Genomic DNA, 20,304 nt, shown 5'->3' with positions numbered 1-20,304 from the left:
GTATTTGAATGCACAGTGGGGCTAATGCTGCTTTGTACATCTTTTTATGAAGGTTATAAAATTGAGGCAAAAAGCAAACCTTCCTGTAATTAGAAGATAAAAGAGTTAATCATAGGGAGGAATGGATTCATATTTGCTCTGAAATTTCTAAACTGCTTTAAGATGACTTGAGCTGAACTTAACTATGAACCCTGTGTGCTGAAGTGTAGTTTTCTTCATCCATTTGAACTACAGCACAGAACTTGCAGGGCTGTTTGCCCCTGAGATTCAAGAGTCCCTGTGTTCATTTCATGGATATGTGAAGTCGTCTGGGTTTTTGCAGAGTTATACAATCACGTATGTGATGCGTGAGAGGCAGCCCAAAGCTCTTATTCCCATTTATTCACCCTTTGAGAAAGGATTTGGAAAAAAGTCACCAGTCATTGAAGTTTCAAGTCAGAGGCAACTAGCGGAGAGCTGGGAGATAAGCCACCAGCAGATGGGGGAGGGTGGTGTGTGAAGGACGTACTCTACATAGTGCGCCATTAAAACTTCATGAAGAGGTGTCCCAGAAAATATATTACAAAGCACTAGGCTTAATATTAAAGTCTTAGTTTTAGCAATCCGGTCATTTTCAGGAAGGAATAATCAGCTTAACCGTAGCATTCGCATGTTTAATGTTCTGAGGGAAGAGGGATTGTCTGATTTTTCTTTTTCTTTTTTTTTTTCTTTTTCCCCCACAGTAATTAATGAAAGTCAAAAGCAGCAACTGGAATCTGTGAGCTACTCTTCCCGCTACGCTCTGGGACTTTTTTATGAAGCTGGTACACAGATTGATGTCCCCTGGGCTGCACAGTACATCACCGATAATCCCTGCATACGCTTCATCTCCATCGATAATAAGAAACGCAATATAGGTCAGTGCTCCCATTATTTCCCTTAAACACAGCGACAATAGAGGGTGTAGATCATGAAAAATGCTGTTTAATTGAGTGTTGCTATTCTGAACAGAGCACGTATTTAACTCCAAGCCGCAGCAGATAGCATTTAATGTCACATTTGGCCTGTAATAAAATACACAATGAAAGTGGGAAGGTCCTCAGAAAATCACCACCCAGCACATGGTTTACGTTACTGCGTTTATGAAACCAGTGTCAGGGGATTTGAGACATCAAAATGTTGCTATTCCAAGAAAGAGCTGGAGTTCCTTTGTTTAAACATTGATTCATACGCACGCCAATTTATCTCCCGTCATCCATTACTTTACAACTCCTGTTCTTTCCGCTAAGCATGCTTGGAAGTAGTAATGAGTTGTATAATTGAGGCAGTTCAGTCTAATTCAGAGTTAGCCAGCGTGCTTTTATAATCACGGAAAATCCTTGAAATGGCTGTGCATACTGCAGCTGCTCGGTAGAGCTTGGAGAACATCCCGCAAGGCAGACACTTCTCATCCGTTTCTGGAAGATGGCAGTCGCATAAGTATATGTTTTATTTATTAAATGTATTTCGTATACGACGAGTGGGTTGGCACGGAATAGCTAAAGAATAACCACTAGCATTTGAGTTTAATCAAGTTTGTTAGGAGCTGAAAACGCTTCCTGATTCAGTTACTTGCTCACATTGCGACGATGACCAGGTTTAACCACATCCGTGATGTAAGGGTGAAAACCTACCCACCGTTGTGGTGACTTGCAAAGCAGCGTGACTCACGGTCACAGAATAAGGAAGGATTTTCATAATCAGCTGCTGCCACATACGTAATTATAATTAAGTATTACCAAATTCACCGTGCTAAAGCATGTTCAGATTTAGTCCTGGGAGACTTCTGTTTCTAGAAATCTGTAGATACCAGTGATGTTAGGACCTGCTGGGCAGGGCGTTAGAGAGATGGATCAACTCACCACTGTGGAAGCCCAGTTTTGTTATTTCTCCTAAGAATTTAGCATGTTGGTCTAAACAGAGGGGAAATAAGACAAAAGAAGGGCTGAACTGGCCAAAACCAAAGATGCATCCACCCTAATATGTTTCCTCCAGTAGGGACCAGTAGTGAATATGTAAAAAAAAAGAATGTAAGGAAAGCCAAATACAGACTGATATTTTTTTTCCTTCTCTGGCATCGTCTCCTTGTTACTGACAATGTGCAGCTGGAGATTTTCTTGCGTCACCACCATTGTGTTTAATGGTAAGTAGTTGGTAGTTAATAGCACCTCCAGGTATTGTGCATCCCAGCTGCCTGAATCTATCTGTGCAGAAGAGGACACAGCCCAAGGGGATTCACCCATCCTTTTCTCACCTGCTTGCATATGTGATCTCAAAGCACCAGCACTGAGGACAATGAATATGGAATTATAATGGAATTATCAGATAGCTAAGTGCCATGTCTTTGCTGTCTCCAAATGCAATTTAACCAAATAGAAAGCATATTATTTGGGGCCTATTGTTAACAAATACATAGAAACATCAGTGTTGACACATACCTTTCTCACTGAAATTTCCCTCTTATCATGGGAGAGATCTGTTTATATGAGCAAATTTTTCCAAGAAGAAGAAATTGTATAACTTCACAGAGCTGGAACGAGCTGAAGGCCAACAACTGAAGATAATTTCTCTCTGGTAGGGCCTTCCTTGTGACATATAAACAGCCAACCAGCCGCCTCGACTGCACTGTCTCTCCTGGTGAACTTGCATTTTGCAGATTTGCACTTTGTTCCAGGAAAAGTAGTACTAGGGAGAGAGCAGTATGTGTTAGCTGTACCCGTATTTCTGGCTGTGAGCGCTTGAGCTGAGCACGGGAGGGTTGGAACATGCCTGTGTTCAGTCATGCTGACATATGAAAGTACGAAATCAAAGGTGGTCACCAAGTGCTTAACTTTTCCTCAAACACATGCGTAGCTCTGTGGATAATAGAGACATGCACGCACATACATACTTTAAGATGACTTGGTCAAGGGGGGCTGAATGTGAAATTTATTTATGCATAAAGAGTACGGCAGCCAAAGCACTGGAATATGAAGTTCCTTTTAGTTTGTTTAAACACATATGCAAGTATTTTGCATTTGTGTTTTTCTTTCCATGCTTCTGACTGACCTCCAGAACATTTCGGTGGGAGGCACAGCAGCACCTTGCTGTTCCTTGTTCACTGTCTGTTTTTTTGGGGTGCCATTGCTGATGTTTTAACACCGTGCTCCAGTTACTCATCGTTCTTCCCATTCTTCTGTTCTTCAACCTTGACTGATCGTGATTCATCTGAAAAAAGTGATGATGACAATGAAAAAGTAAGCATTCAGAGAGAGAGAGAAACCAGAAATGCTCAGGCTAAGGTTTACACTGGGTCTCCTGGGTGAAGCAGCTGAGATCTTTCAGATCAGTCATCCCTCTTGAAAAGCCATCACCTTCTCCAGCTGACTCATGAATGTTCCCGCTTCCACTCGTCCTCCTCTGTACCATATACACTGTCCCTGTGTATTTAGTTGTGCGTTATTTCTGAAGCATCTACATGCATCTCTCCCTCCATTGCATTAATCTTAAGGGGTAAGTTTGCTTTGCTGCCCGTTGGTGTGGCTGCAATGTTTATCAGAAGTACACGCTCAACAGAGAGAGGAGCACGGCCACAGTTCTCCAGGCATGAGTAAAAATGACTAATGGATCAGAAACAGATACTTTATTATTGTGGGGTTTCTACACCTACTTTGATGTATCTGCAATTAATGGAGGTTTATCCAGCCCACATTACCACCTCAAACAGTAACATCTTAGTAAACAGCATTAAATTATAGAGATCCAAAGGAAATAACTCTTAATTTTCTGCTAAGGGACTCTTGGTTAAACATGTCATTATGCAAAAAATAGCTCCATCTATGTTATATCTACCTAAAAGCAAGTAGTCCAGCCTTCAAAGGCCAAAAGGCAAAGTCTAGCCCTCACTATGAAAGTTCAAACTGTCCCTTTTTTTTGGAAGAGGTGTGGTAATCCCTGCTTTGACTCACTTAGTAAGGCAGAGAGGTAAAACTCTTTCTTACTCAAGTTTCACATTTTACCAGTGAAATACCTGAAACAGCCTTGTTGTTATACAAGAGGATGGGTTTGTTACCAGAAATCTCAGCCTTTGCTTGCTCCCAGAGCCACGTGTTTTCCCCAAGGACCTCATGCACCTTGCTGTGTTGTGATGAGCTGCAGTGCTCTGCATCGCTGCTTGCTGCATAGCCCTTGCAGACTCACAAAGCCTCTTCTGGTAAGGAGATATGGTGGCATCTGCTCTCTTTTTGTTTGCTCCTTAATTTCTTTATTCCTTTGTAAATTCATGGCCTCAAGTTACACCAGGAGGTTTAGATTGGATATTAGGAAAAATGTCTTCACTGAAAGGGTTATCAGGCACTGGAATGGGCTGCCCAGGGAAGTGATGAAGTCACCATCCCTGGAGATGTTGAAAAGACGGGTAGATGAGAGACACGGTTTAGTGATGGACAGGTTATGGTAGGACTCAATCATTTTAAAGGTCTTTTCCAACCTATGACTCTTTATGCAGACTGCTCAAGAGTTGCTGGTTCTTCAAACATTTATAGCGTAATGGTATTCTTTCAATCATGTTTGCATTCAACATAACTCTCAGCAGCATGTCCCCTGGACTCCTCTAATGGAGAACAAGTCAGGTGTCCGTGCCATCTTTCTGGCAATCCAGGTGCATAAGTGGAATTTGACTCAGTCCTAGTAAAACCAGAACAGTGAGACACAACAGTGTGACTTCTCAAAGTTTTGTCTTGGTTTACGCTGCTGGAGAGCAATACAGTCTTCTGCGATGGACTGACCCTGGCTGTGATGGGGAGAAGATAGCGAGTCTGGCCCATGCACAACGGAGCCTCCTGAGGAAGACACTGGCACAACTCTTCACCACAGCACAATGTGTCTCCATTAGTTGGCTTCATCATGACACAGCCCATTTCCTTACCAATAGTTGGGGTGATATCTGTTTTCTCCACGATTTATGCAGAAGAATCAATAACAAAGCTGTTTCTCTGATACTGCCACTCCAAGGTAATCCGGAGCGTGGCAGGCCTCTGAGAAGGAGGGCTTTTGGCATCAGCTGAGGATCTCGGCTTCTCTTCATAAAATCACATCTCTGTCCGCAGAGGTAATGTGCACGAATGTTAAGGAAGAGCCTACAAGAAGTGTATGTTGAATTCCCTGCGCAGTATGTATGAATGTTAATTATTTGTGTGATTGACTGCCTTAAACACCCCATCAATATTTATAACTGGTCGGGGGGGACAGTGGGAATTCTTCAGTATAAATTATTTCAAGCCTCATTTCTGTAATACCGCAGTCTTTGCATCTCTTTGCATTTTGGAGGACTAAAGATAGGTGACACATAAAAATGGAAGCAGTTCCCTTCTTTCTCTTCAGGGTTGTGAGGCTGTGTAGTTTAAAGGGAAGGTTCATCTTCCAGTTTTTCAGGATCAGTGTAATTCTTGAGCATCCATTTTAATTTTAAAATATAGATTCCTTTATCTTCTCAGTGCTGAAATAAGAATTTTTAGGAGGATAGAAGAGTTAGAGAGATATTCAGGTTTTCACTGCATTACGAGGCCAATTGTTTTGTAATCCCCTGCCTGCCCTGCCTGCCTTTCAGAAGACTAACCAGAAATTGTCTGTAAGGCTAATGAAATGCTGAATTGTTGAATTGCTGAATATAAAAAAAGGTAGCGCTGTTCTTTACATGGCCTCCTCCAAAATGTGCCTTGTGAGACATAGCAGATTTTATTCTAGGGAGAATATGGGACCTTACGAACTGCAGGACCTTCTGAGGATAAGTTTTGGTTGGACTTGATGATCTTAGAGGTCTTCTCCAACCTTAATGATTCCGTGATTCCATTCTATGATTCTAACTCGGGAAGCTCGCTAACGCTTCTACCACACAGCAGCATAGTCCTTTGAAAGCAAACCTCCATCTCCCTTGCTCGTTTGCTAGGTGTGGTGAAGTTAACCACTGTTCTTTTTTCATTCGATATGGTTTTATGAGGCCTGCATGTTGACTTCTCTTTCTGCAGCCTGCTGATCGTTCCCAGGAACTGCCTTTCTCTTCCCCTCATGCTATCCAGGACCAGAATAGTGTTTGGATGGTGAAACACATCTCCCCAGTAAGATTAAAAAATACCAAGCGACAGGAAGTAACCACATCTTGTTTTCTATTGGTATCTGTTCTGAGGCAGGAACATGAGAAAAAATACTTGACACTGTTCCTTTAGGAAGAAAGAAAACATTTCTGTGGAAGATGTGTGCCTATCACATCCATATATAGGTCTCTTCAGGAGACTAGGTCATGACCCTAGGATCAGTTCCCTAGGAAGAGACAGAGGTGCCCGTGCTGGAGGGGTTTCTGGCCATTCAGCTGAGCACTCAAACAGCAGGGATATGATCTGACTTTGAAGCTGGCCCCTGTTTTGAGCAGGAAGTTGGACTAGAGATCTCCAGAGGTCCCTCCCTACCTCAATCCTGTGACTCTGAGGCAGACAATATTCTCATGAGCATTTACTGAACGTACTGATGAATTAGCTGGATAGTGAGTCCAACCAAGCCCCCTTGGTGAAAACAGCCAGTTCTTCAAGCTTTGTCTACCGTCACTGTCTGGCAAGTTTTAATGTCTGCACAGTTGAACCAGTAAAAATGTTCAGTCCTCTTTGTGGACCTTTTGTGAATGTATCTATGGAGCCTGCAAACTGATCTGCAGGTCTTGGCTACTTACTTTTATGCCTTTATCAAAGTAGATCTCATTCTCTCTCATGTTGGGGGGCCTGTGAGCCACAGGGCACTTCCAGACTCTGCAGATTGCAGCCCATGCTGCCTCTCACTTCCCCACAAATACACTTCAGTCCTAGACCAGCGCTGCCACTAATGTTGAGGTTGATCAGCCTCTCTGAACACCTGGTCACAGAGTCACAGAATCACAAAGTATGAGGAGTTGGAAAGGACCTCGAAAGCTCATCCAGTCCAACCCCTGCCAGAGCAGGATCACCAGACCAGGTCACACAGGAACACGGCCAGGCGGGTTTTGAATGTCTGCAGAGAAGGAGACTCCACAACCTCTCTGGGCAGCCTGGTCCAGTGCTCTACAGAGCAGTAAAAATGTTTTTCCTTATGTTCAGGTTGAACCTCCTATGCTCCAGCTTGCTCCCATTGCCCTTTGTCCTATCATTTAACATCACTGAGAAGAGCCTGGCTCCTTCCTCCTGACACTCACCCTTTACAAATTTATAAACATTAATGAGGTCACCCCTCAGTCTCCTCTGCTCCAAGCTAAAGAGACCCAGCTCCCTCAGCCGCTCCTCATAAGGGAGATGCTCCACTACCTCCATCATCTTTGTGGCTCTGTGCTGGACTCTTTCAAGCAATTCCCTGTCCTTCTTGAACTGAGGGGCCCAGAACTGAACACGATATTCCAGATACAGTCTCACCAGGGCAGAGTAGAGGGGGTCCTTGGTGCCTTTGTGGACACTGTCCCCCTTGCGGTACAGGTTTTCTTGCTTCAAAGCCTTTCAGCTGAGGAACTGCAAGACATGCTCCATGATGGCCCTCAGACATGGTTTTTTTCCTAGAGTATTGTTTGGAGAAATCTGTTTGGCTTCTGCTTTCTCAGGGGTAGTAGGAGAAGCTATAGCTGCTTCTCCTTATCTTTGCCAAGTCTCCAGTGCTAGTCGCACAGGCAGTGTTGAAGGGCAGATAGGTCCTTCTTAGTGTACCTTCTGCCGTGAATATAGTCCCAGGAGCACTGTGCTCTGTCCCCTTCCTGGCATCTTGAAATCCATGTTATCTCCCAGTTCCTCCCCTTCCACAGTTTTATTTTGTCCTGTCACTCTTCCAGAAGATGATAGTCACCATCATGACCATTTGCCAAATGAATCCTGTGACTTTCAGACTCTGTTGCTGTTCTCCCCACTAAGGGAACTTCCGGCCTCTGTGGATCCCAGGGTTCACAGCTAATCTCTAAAATGTCTTTTGAATTTAGGGACTCTGAACCCTGACCTTGGCAGAGATTCACCAGAGCAAAGTAGCTTTCACGTTTTGCAAGAGTGAAGGTCTTGGTGAACAGATAATCCGCTGTGGGCTTTCTCTGAGAAGTTATGTCTTGTTTTATTAAGGTGTTTGAGCTTTAGTGATCTCTCTGTCCCTTTCCTTCCCTGGACTGATGGTAGGAAGGACATGGCCACCACAGGAGCTGACTTTACACCCTTAATATCATCTGAGAACTTTTCAGGGCAGAATGAGGTCCCCGTGGGAGGACTTGGCACCACAGGCTGTTTGTGTTGTCTCTGCACTGTAGTACAGTGTGTGTGGAGGAATTCTCCCACAAGTCTCTTTATCTCACCGTGATAGTGACTGCTATGCTTCTAGCCCGAGCAGCTTTGCTGAGCAGCTTTGCCCAAGACACCATGGTCTTCTATCTCACCATTCTGCACTAAATGCATTATTCAAAGCTAGGAACCACCTTTCTGATGCCAAATGCTCTTGAGCTGCCAGCCACTGAAGTGGCCCTGGGCTCTGTTCTCTGTGCTTTTCTCCAGGGTGTCTTTTATTAGCCCCATCCTTCTTCTGGAAGATAATACTCCTGACAGGCTTAATCCTGCATACATTCTCACTGTCAGCGATCTGTCCTCCTCTTTCTTTACACAGCCTGTGTGATTCCTCCAGCTGAGAACTAATGATGAGTGTTGAGACAGTCCTGAAATGTTAGGAAGCTGATGGCCACCCTCTCCTGCTCACAATCCAAACACCTTTCCCATCAATCCCAGGGTGTAGGTCAAGATTGAGTTTCCCCAGAGGGTTCAACACGGGGAGCCTTTGCTAGCGCTTAATGCATGGTTATAACTGGCAAGTTACTATAATTTCAGTGCAGTGTATGGTGAGCTCTAATTGCTTTCATGCTTTCTGTCCTTGACACCCCTTCCAGACAGCTGATGTGTCTTCTACCTGTGACAGCTTGTACTTCATGCTACTTGGTGTTGGAGGTCTTCCTTGTCCGTTTTTGCAGGCTTATGCAAACCCACCAGGCTGTGGCTGGAGGCAACGGGCTGTGAGTCTCTGACCTGGCTCCCAGCAGAGCAAACATCACAGCTACCACAGGTGTCCAGGCGAGTCAGGGCAGTCTCTGAGGGTGGACACCCCACACCACTCAGGGCCCTGTCCCTGCCCTGCTCACATGGGAAGGGGCTGCATCCTCATGTCCAGTTGGAATTTTCTCTCATTGCGGTTGTGCCCATTGGCTCTTCTCTTTGTGCTTTGAACTTCTAAGAAAAGTCTGTCTCTGTTGTCTCTGTCACCTTCCCTTTAGGATGTGGAAGATGCAGTTAGATCCTCACTTTTCAGTTCCCCACTTATTTAGTTCAGCATTTATTTAATCTCCTGTCTTTTCAATTAATCAGTTTTCCTTTTCCAAGTATGTGGTTTCAGACTTGCTAAGTGGGGAAGACACTGCTAATCAGACTGACAGTGCTGTTAGACTTTGGTCTGAAGTGCTTCAATGCCTCCCATAAGGTCTTTGTGGACTTGACTTGTCTGGAGGGGAAGTTTGTACTTTGAGACAAAAAAAATGGGATTTGTTCATCCCTACTACTCTGCTTAGCCTTGCAGGCTGCTCCAAGCTGCTGCATGTAGGTAGTGGTGGTGGCCAAGACATGGTGGTGGCCAATACATCCCAAAAGGAGGGTGGCCGTGTTAAATCTGGGACACACATCAGAGCCTGGCTCAGCCCCTCTTCCCATCCCCATGAGCCATCTGCTCCGTGGCTTGCAGGGTCCGCACAGCCAGGTCAGGCAGGGACCAGGTAGCAGCTCCTGCGACACTGTCACTGTCATGGGTGGGATGCTGGGCTGGATGGGTGACAGTTGAAGATTGCACTGCTTTTTTTCTGTTTACATGGAAGGAAGATGAGTCTTGAAATGTGTTTATTCTCACATTCATCACTTTGCATCTTCTGTCTATCTGCGTTGGTGATGTAGCAGAGCAAAAGGAATTAACAGTAAAATGAGGAAAACTCAATGCAGAAGTAAAGGAAAGCTGTAGTTATAGTATTGCATCTTCTCTATGCCATGGGGAAGAGGAGAATCTGAGCCTTGGGTACAAACCATGTCCACCGAACTGCTGCAGCTGCACGAGATGATGCCGGCGCTTCCCTCTCTGGCCGCAGCTCAACAGGGTCTTTGCACAAAAAGCCAACGGAGGAAAGAGAGCTGGACGCAAGCTCTCCACTCGTGCGTTTTCAGTGGTGTCCCTCAGCAACTGTGGGTGCCGAGGGTGCTGCCAATGCTGGCAGAGCGGCTCCGTGCTCATTAAGCAGGTATGAGCTCCAGCCAACTTTGCCGTCTCGTTCTAGCTCTGATCTGCCCAGCGTCTTATGCCTTCCACTGCATCGGCTGATCGGATTAATTGCTGTGCAGCTGGGATGAGAGCGGGGGAGAACTGGGAGCAGATGAAAGGTTTTATGCTCCTTCCATTCACCCTCAGATCATTACCTCTCGCATTACCGAGTGTTCCTGGGCTTGCCACATCTCCCATGCTACTTTGTCATCCGCTAGCATGGCTGTGGATGGCTTCTATCCTTGCCACAAATAAAGGAAATTAAAATCTCATGAGAAGCCCTGCCAGAAGCCCTTGTTTTTAAGCTAGCTGTTGCAGCCTGATCTGAACGCACTGCAAGGAAAATTATGGTTTTACTCCTGCAACAGCTTAACAGTTGTTCATACGTTCAAGTTTAGCAGTCATTCAAGGCTGAGATACCCCCAGTGCTTTCAGGGAAAAATCTATTTTAAACTCCTCTGTTAGCCGGTATTTTTCGCAGAAGAAAGAAAAGGGCTTGAGGCTAAACTTGATACTCGCAGGCTGCATATTTCAGTACTGGAAGGCTATGACTCAGTGGCCTCTGGAAACTCTCCAAGCTGTGAGTAGCTCAGAGGAGGAATTAAAAACTCAACGAACTGCCTGTTCTCCTGAAACTTGTGTCGTACATGCTATGGAAGAGATAAGAGATTTGAGAAAAGGCGGCCCTGTCCAAAAATCATTGGCTATAACAAGTCACAGCAAGCAATGAATATTTATTTTATTAAAATGCATCATAATGAGCCTTTTTGCTGCATTTATGTAGAATAATTTGCCTAAACACCATGTACACTATAATAAATCCCAAGGTTTGTCATAGGCTTCCCCACTTGGTCTTCTGTCCCTGACAGTCTCGATGTAGTGACATCAGGATACCTGTTTTCTACCCCAAATGGGAAGGAGAGCATGATATGTTTTTCCAGACGGCTGGAAAAGCTGATGCAGCAAAGATGTGTCCCATGCTAGCCTGTGAAACCAATCTTGGGGGTGGCAGGAGGAATTGCAGGAAAATGAGTCTGAGGCTGGATGTTAGACTCTGGCGATGCGTTCCTCAGGGCTCAGGGGAGAGGATGACCCTCTTTGGCTGTGTCTGCTTCAAGGCAAGAGTGGTCCTTGTTTCACTTTACAGTCTTAGTCCCTAGATCTGCCTTACACTCACCCCAAATCCATGTTAGGTGGAGGTCTTGGACCTGTCTATCCCTGATGGTTAAGGCTTGCTTTCATGCCCAAGACACTAGAGAGCAGAATGAGCACCTCAGATTAAAATAGGAAACAATCTAAAAGTTTCTGGACTCTTCAGGAAATTACCCAGGAAAAGAGCTCTAGTACTTGCTGAAACAGAGCTGGCGAGCCCAATCCAGGGAGTGAAGGGAGTGATCTTCTGCTCTTAGGGGTGCCTAAATTGGAAAAGGAGAACTTTGAGAAAAGGCAGCACCATCACTGGGTGCCTTCAGACATGGCCTGTCATGTTGCAGTCCTGATTACAACCAGGAAGTGTCTTCCTACCCTTTTTGCCACATTCTGCCATTTTCCCAGTTCTCGAAAGCAAGGCCTGATTGAGCTGACCCACCCAAGAAGGAGACCCAGTGAAGGAATCCTTCCAACTGAAGTAAAAGCCCTTGCTTTCATGCTTCATGTGGGTGCTAGGACTTGGTCCTGCTGCAGCTCAGCAGTGTGTTCTGAAGTGGTCAGCCCAGGACAGAAAGCTTATCAGAGAAAGATATTTTGATTGCCTTTGGAAAGCTGGAATTTCTCATCTTCTCAAAGGGGATCTCCAGCTGGAGGAGCTGGAGCTGGAGATCTCTGCACTGACACAGCAGAGATGAAGACTGCTGTCGAGCTTGGTACCTAACAGCCAGAACCGGCCAGAAAGTGTTCAACTGACTCACTCTTTGTGGATTCCTTGGTCATGAAATGCTCATTTGCTGAAACTAAAATATTTTTCTAGGGATGTGCTAATTCAAACAAAGCTTATCTAGAAAAGGCCTTCTCCTTCCAAAAGAGGGACTTTCTGGCTAATGGAGTGAGAGGGAATAACTTAATGGCCAGCTCGGTGAATTCAGGTTCTCAGCTGAAATATAGCAGAACCCAGGTTGTGTCCTTGCTCCACCAAGCACATCCTGCTCATTCGAAGTGGAGCAGCCCTGGCAGGAACAACTCACACAAGGATCTGCTGGGTCCTCATCGTGCCTCAGCACAGGGAAGTCACTGAGCCTGAAGGTCCTCCAGGCAAATTCTCTGGCCACTGGTGGTTGGCCATCCAGACCAAGTCTGTACAGTGACAAGCTGACATGCTGGTGAGGACAGAAGTCCATTGCTGTAGAGAACCCACAGCCAGCCCCAGCCCTAATGAAGCCTGGCCATTTCCAAGTCTGCTGGGATGAATGTCAGCACTTGAGCTGCCCTCAGTTCCTTCCCTGGCACTGCAGCCTGGGTGGATTTTAAGGGACAAACTCTTTTTTCTGAGTTTTGTTCACTTGCATGTGTTTGCCCAAGGGCAGAAGTTGTATTGAAGGTTCACACTCCCCAAAACCTGCATGTAGACAGCCACAGATTGATTTCCTGGAAGTTCTGAGAGCAGCAGGATTTGAATTGAGTCCACTTGTGCAGGCCAAAAGGAAGTGCTGATTTCTCAAGCTAACCTGGCCTGGCTTCTGTTCCTCTTCTCCCGCTCCATAAATGTAAAGTACTGGTTTTATGCTAGCCTTTCCACTATGTAAATACTGTTGCATGGCCAATATGCAACCAATTACAGGAGGAGCAGATGTTTTTCACAGTAATGCAACAAACACTCTTCTTTTTTTGTCCTTTGCCTTAAAGACAGTTTTTATCCCATGATGATTTCGTGTCCACGTATTTCATATTACTGTGTTGCAGAGGTTGTTCCCGTCAGGGGTCGTGCATTTCAGATGCACAAGGGAGGAGGAATATAAATTAGTCTGATATAGGTAATATAAATATAATTTATGTTATTATAAAGTTAACTTATTATAAAATCAGTCTGATGTAGGTGGGCTGCGGTGACCTGGCTGCCCACACTCCTCCAGCTCTTCAGATAGACGAGGTGGCTGGTGGCTGCAGCTGCATTTTGTTTGGTTTATATCTGGCATGCACTGCTGCATTCAGAAGGACTTCACATGCCTGCGGCCGTTAGCGGTGCGCCAAGCCCCTGGGTATCAATCCCCATGAGCAGCGGCAGAGCTGTTCTGTTTCCAGGAATAATTTTCCATCTCAATAAACCAAAAGGGTGCAGAATCTAAAACCTTAATCTTACCACATGGCTGGATGAGCTTGAGCTTTTGGTAAAGGGTTTCCCCACCACCCAAGCCAGAGCTTGTGGGTGGGCAGCTATGACCATGTGCTTCTGAATGCCCTGTGACTATATACGTAGACTTGGCTGGAAAAATTCTTACAAAGTCATTTTTCCATGTTTCTTTTTGTTCTCTTTTGCCAGGTTGCCACAATTGGCAGTTTGTTGCCCTCTCTGCATAGCCTGTCAAAATGTCTGGGAGGAAAAAGGAGAAGAGTTTGCTTTCAGTATATTCTCTGCTTCTTCTAGGTCCTACTTACGAGGTGTGGAAGTGCCTTGAGGTTCCTCTAGAAGAGATACGTGGAGCTGGGGTTACTGCAGTGGGAAAACCATTGCAAAATTTGCAAAAAGCTTGTGTTTCTTCACTGCGCTTCTCCTGAACAACTTGTGTTGTTGCTCCTTGTGTTTTTCCAGCTGGAAGAACAAGGTGGTGCCACATATATTTTCCTTTTTATTGACTCCTAGGCTAGGGGCACAACTGTCAGCATGCAGGGATGGCAAGTATTGAGTACTCTTTCAAAAGCATCTCTCTCCTTTATTTCAGAGTCTCCTGAAATTGGGCCCTCAGTTGTAGTCCACACAACTGTGACATTTGGAAGCGAGCACCTGGATTCAGACCCAGCAGAGGTGCAGCAGTTGATTCTCAGTCACTTGGAGAAAATTGTGCCATCCTTGCCTAAACCAGCTGGCATCAAGTGTCAGAAATGGAGATACTCTCAGGTAACCTGTGGTGGGATCAGGCAGCTGGCAGGATGCTACCAGGGCAAGGCCATAGTACAAACCTGAGATGCATCACAAGAAACTGGACATTGTATGACCCCAGTGGTTTACATCCTTGTGGACTCAGAGGAAAAGGGATGGTTGCTCGCTATCTGTAATACATTCCTCCATGTAGCCATGAGCAGCATCCTAGGCTGGCCAACAACAGCCGGATCATTTCTAATAATCTTTTTATGTAGTGGACCTGGCTCACTGGTAAGTTATGCAGTGCTTCTGGTGAGCAGGGACAGGAGCAGTGCACAGGAAGGAAGAAAATCCCACATACCTTGGTGGGATTTTCACTGGTATTTTAAAATATTACTCAGTCTCTCCTCTGTATCCAAAAGTATGTGATATTATTAGCAAAATTCCCACCCTACCACAGAGTAGCAAAAGTGCTTGCGTTCAGACGTACTAATTGTTATTATTTGATTTGGCCTAGTTCAATTTGGCCCAGTATGTTATGTGAAAAATATTTTAAAGTAAACTACCTAAAGGTATTAATAGCAAAATGTGTATATTTTACAGTCTTCTTTTAAAAATCCAAGGAAATGGTTGGCAATTTCCTAAAGTATTGGACTGTATCTTCATGTTTACCCAAAGCCTCTTAAGTTAAATTACATGGTGAAACTGGATGTGGAAGTTGATGCAAAATATTTACTTAAAGCAGTCCCCTAATTTTTTTCCTTTTATGAAGTCTGGAAATGTTACTGTAGATGACTGTTGTGAAGTCTGCGCATACCCCTTGATCTGCATCCAGTTTAGGAACTTGGCCTCATTAGCACAGAGTTTATTTTTCTGCGAGTTTAAGTATTGGTAGTTTGCAAATCACTTCCCAGTTCATAGAACTTGTTCTCAGTTATTGTATAAAAACGACCTTAACATAGGTTTTAATGTTTCAGATGACTCATACCTATATCCTGGTATGTTTTATATGTTCCTCTGTATCAGTTCAGGGTTTGTTGGTTTTGGGGGATTTTTTGTTTGCTAGTCACAGTATCTCTGTACAGTTGTGCCTGTTAAGGCATCCTTTTCTGGATGTGACTTCTGGTCTTTTCTCCTGCATTATCTGTTAGCTTTCTGCTTCAAACTCCTGGCGAGCACCAGAGCTGCAGGTGGTAGGGAGGAGAAGAATTGGATCTGTCCCCAAGAGCCAGACATGTGATTGACCAACTCTGGAAAGAGCTCCCAAAACAAAGTGAGAAGTATTTTTAAACAGAATTAATACACCCGAGATACAGCTGCTACCACAGAGCTCTATCATAAAATTTGTCAAATTCAGCTGCTTTGTTTATGTGTGCAAGGAAAGGGCTTAATATGCCTTTTTCTTGCACCGCTCACACTTTCAGCATAGTGTCAGTGGTTACATATGCATCATCTATGGCCCGTTCTGATTTATTTCACCGCGAAAACATCGTTAAAGACAAGAACAGCAGTTAATTTCAGCCTGCTGCATTAAAAAAAAAAAGTCTCAATTGCATTCTGCCAAACAACTGTGCTTTTTGAGGCCTGGCAACATTATGTCTATGCAGGATTTATTATCACCTTGTACCTATTGCATCATCTTCATCCAGGCAGCTGGAAGAGTGACTGTAGGAATGAACTCTTTATTTTCCACAGTCGCTTCAAAATTGTTGTCTTTCTAAATCGTTAGGTGTGCATCCTGTTTCCGCTATTTAAAAATTACATTCAGAGGTTACACTGCTGGATGATGCTCTGTTATTTTCTCAAGCCACTGTACAATTTACAGCTCTTCCCGCTTTCTTCTCCTGCCTCTTTTGCCTGCTGTCGGCCATGCTGCTGCTGACCAAACCCACTGACTTCAGCAGCTGCTTGCGTTTTATGGCTGTGTCATGGGAGGAATTATCACCAGCCTTTAATTCGGTGGATGAATGTCAATATGTCTTAGATTGCAAATAAGTCAGTGTAGGTCAGATCTGTTATCTCAATAAAGAGATCTCTGTTGCCACCCTATAAAATAATCACTGCCCAAATTAAATCTCTGGGATGGAGCTCTTTCTCTTAAAGCTGTCTTTACTTTCAATTATAATAAGCTGTTGCCGCAGAAGCAAAGGAAACTGATAAGATGGGTGCATCTTTCCCCTGACTCCTTTAGAGGGGATTTATCCTACTTGTTAATTAAATCCAGCTGTAATGTCTTTCACATGGCCAAACACAATCCTGGGATTAAAATGCAGACATTACAATTATCCATGGCGGATGAGGGATTAGGACTTCCAAACTTCTACTGACACTACTTAGCAGCACAGCTGCAATTCTGGATCCCCTGCTGTAATTATGATAAGACACTATTAGCTTCCAGAGCAAACAGCTTCCCAACCCATCATGTCCCTTTGACAGCGTCACTTTATATGTACAAGGGATACTGGGAAAACACAGAATCACAGAAATTGGACCTCTTCAGAGGGAATCTCAGAAGGGACCTCTTCAGGACTCTAGTCCAGCCTGTTGGTCAAAGCAGAACTATCAGCAGCACTAGGTGACCTCAACTATGGCTTTGTCTAGCTGAGTCTTGAGGTCTTTGAGGATGAGGATCCAACAGGCTGTGCCATAGAGCTGAGGATAATTTGAAATTTGTGTTGGATGGTGTTTTCAGAAGAACTCGAAGAAAGGGCAGGATCATTCCTTTCCCCAGTCACTGTGTCTGGAGTGAGGGCCTTTACTACATTGAGCACACCATTGTGCCACACAGGAGAAAAGAAGCAGGCTGAGATGTGAAAATACTGATACTTTGGTCAGTATGACCAACCAGAAGCTGTTTGGTACAGCCAGCATCAAATAAACACCGGCTAGTCCAGGAGGAAGAACAGTCAAAAAGCCTTTTTCTGCTAAACCTTTCTTCATTGTTTATGCTCAGTGACCTCAATTTGTAAGAGAAATTGAGGAATAAATTAACTACTGACCTAAAATTAGTCTGAGAAAGATGATCTCTGACTGGATTTACCATACATGGCTAGAGTCTTCTCTTACGTTGGTTAATGCAGAATGAGTCGCAACTGGCTACAAATTAATTTCACATAATTACCTCCTTTAAAGAGATGCTAACATGCCAGTAACACAAAATGCAGCCAGTAACATAAATGTGGGTGTTTTGTAGCTGATCTGTACTTGGAAATGGCAGATAACGGCATGGCAGTGGCTAGCTGCGTGTAAATTTGAGTCAATGGCAAAATCCTCTGGACTGAACAAGATGCCTTGGATGCTAGGTCTTGTTCACCAAAGCTGACAGTCGTATGATGGGATGCAGTGTCAGTTTACTGCACAGGAATCCAAAACATATCTTTGGACCAAAGGCAGAAAGTCAAGAAATGATTGAAAGAAAATGGTACTCTCTGTATCCTGCTTTATGATCTCTATGGTCTGATATCTATTACTGGTCTACTGCTGTGCTTCTGCTCTATTTTTTGTCTCTCTCTCTCTGGCTTTCTAGGTATTTTTTCCTCTTTTTCAACATTTCATCCTTATGGGTCTTGTTTTTCATTCCCTTTTCCCTGCCTATTTCTTCCCACCTTCCTCCTCTGATCACTTCATCATCAAGCTGTCTTGCATCTTCTTATCTTTTTTATCTCTTCTGCCTGAGCTTGCCTTGCCCTCACATTTACCTTTAGGCCAGTGCTGCTGCTGCCTTATCTCCATTCTGAGATTCACCAGTGGTGCTCTAGGAAGCACTGATTTAGTACAACATGGACACTCGGTGTTTGTGTGTAGGTTTGACACGGGCTGCAACAATGTGTGACACTGCCAAGCGTGGTAAAAACACAAATGCTGTCTGCTTTTACTCTGCTGTTTGACATGCATTGGTGTTTGTCATAAAGTGCAATACCAAAAAGAGGTCTTGTTCTCTCCATGAGTTCCAGGTAGCTTCAGGTTAATAGATATTGGCCAAAGCAAAGTCCCTTCACTGTTAGAAACATTACACAGAACTGCTCAAGAGCTGCCACTCCACAGATACCGGTTTAATTGAGGTTGTAGTCCCAGGAATATTATATTTAAAATTAACACAATGCATACATTGAGAATTATATTAAATATTTATCAAAGCAACCTTATTCAGAACTTGTCCCACGCTACTGACAGAAAAAGTGTTGATTGTATCTCTAGCAGTGCCTATAAAGTGCTGTGCTACTCAGAGGGAAAAGGAGACCAGTGCAGCAGAGCTGGAGATGAGGTGGGTTGGCCACCATGCACAGCAGCATGAAGCACGGACAAGTCATCATGACAGTTACTCTGAAGGCCACTTCACTTCCCATCCAGGAAAGTCACCTGGTCAACCTATTTATGTTGCAGGCTGTCTTGGAAATGTCAGGCTCCCTTTCCTTGAATATTTCCATATCCAGAGGTTTTTGCAAGCCCACCTTGCTGATGTGAGGTCATGTCTCTTCATACATGAGGCTTAGAGATCTCCGTGCCTTGTAGGTCCATGGTCAGGCAATGTATTTCTGGTGAGATGGAGTGAGAGTAAGACAGGAAGGGGCTATAAAGGTTCTAAATTTCCACATATAGGAAAACTTTATTCTAGTTATTTAACTCCAGAAGATAAATATTTTACTGTGGTGCTTTGGTCGTTAGTGCTTGGACCTATGATCTGGGATGGGAAGGGTGCTTCATATGAAGGCATGTTTCTCAGGAATACTGACCTTTCTGGTGTGAAATTCAGGTGTATAAAATGCTTTCTTTTCCATCTCCCTCTATCCTTTTTTTTTTTTTTCAGGTTACAAAAGCCGTGCCCAATTGTTCAGGACAAATGATTCTTCACACTCAACCTCTCCTGATTTGTGGGGGTGATGGATTTACTCGTTCCAACTTCGAAGGCTGCATAGATTCTGCAATGAGTCTTGCAGAGGCTGTGAAGTCTCATTTATAGCAATTTCAAAGTTGGCTGCTAATCATAGTTGAGATTTATGATGAATTTTACTATGCTGGATTAAATTCTAGTTTAGTGTTAAGATCACTGGACTTTATCTTGCAAAAATAAATAAAGGAAGATCTATTGGTGTGCTGTAATAATTACTGGGCTGGAATTGAATAGAATTTTCCAGGATCTGTGCTGTGAGTGGTTACTTTGCTTGAAGTAAAGCTTTTTCTGGCTCTAGTCAGAGGCACTCAGCTCCAGTAGTCTTGCCAGGTGTCCTGATACTTTTACAGCCCATGAAAATCAAGTCAAGGAGAGGAGCTTGACTTGAAGCAGCACAAAAACCCATGGAGCTGCAGTTTACTCCTTCTCTGAGCATTTGGAGCCCTGGAGGTGGCAGGAAGAACAGGCATATTGATCCCAGAGCTTTCATACATACATACATACATGTGGTCATTTCTTCTGGTGTGGATCAGCCCTGGTTGTGGTTGTTGTTTTGACCATGGGGTATCACTGATGGGACATACCTTGCTATGCTTCTCAAGCTGGACAGCCTACGCAAAGTCTAACCATATCTACTCAAGTTCTAGCCACGTGACATGGCTGGAACAAGGACAACTTTTTGCTGTCAGGACAACATGGCTAGCATGAACAACTTTTAAGTGAGGGATAGCCATTGTCTGCCAGCCAGCTTTCTTAGCCCATGGTTTTCTGGAGCCCTTGGTTGGAAATTGCTGGAAGAGCTCATTTCAAGAGCTTGGTGACATTAACCACAATGATGTGCCACTGAAACATGGTACCTGTCCTGCGTGCAGTCCAAGCATCTCCAGCCCAGCTGTGCTCTTAAAAGAAAGAGTGGAGATGTGAAAGCGTGTCCGTTTCTAGTGCTCTCATAGCAATAGGGCTGCTATCCCAAAGTCATCTTGGGAATAGACGTTGACATCTGGGCTGTAACGTGAGTTTAACACAGTAAAACACACTGGCCAGGAAAGTGGCTGCACTTAAAATAGCTCTGTAT

General features: G+C 44.3%; 1 protein-coding gene across 1 annotated transcript in view; it reads left to right on the top strand.

Annotated features, from left to right (window-relative positions):
- The window catches only part of RNLS (renalase, FAD-dependent amine oxidase), a 45,258-nt gene extending 25,823 nt beyond the window's left edge, over positions 1-19,435 (top strand). The window contains exons 4-6 of the mRNA XM_010189974.1: positions 723-896; positions 14,199-14,374; positions 19,146-19,435. Coding sequence (XP_010188276.1) covers positions 723-896; positions 14,199-14,374; positions 19,146-19,298 — 503 coding nt within the window. The 3' untranslated portion in view covers positions 19,299-19,435. The remainder of the gene's footprint in view (positions 1-722; positions 897-14,198; positions 14,375-19,145) is intronic.
- The last annotated feature ends 869 nt before the right edge of the window (positions 19,436-20,304 follow it).

This window comes from Mesitornis unicolor, unplaced genomic scaffold (genome assembly GCF_000695765.1).
Source record: "Mesitornis unicolor isolate BGI_N332 unplaced genomic scaffold, ASM69576v1 scaffold8848, whole genome shotgun sequence".
Lineage (NCBI taxonomy): Eukaryota > Metazoa > Chordata > Aves > Mesitornithiformes > Mesitornithidae > Mesitornis > Mesitornis unicolor.
Note: the sequence above shows the minus strand (reverse complement) of the source record. Positions and strands in the feature narration are given on the sequence as shown.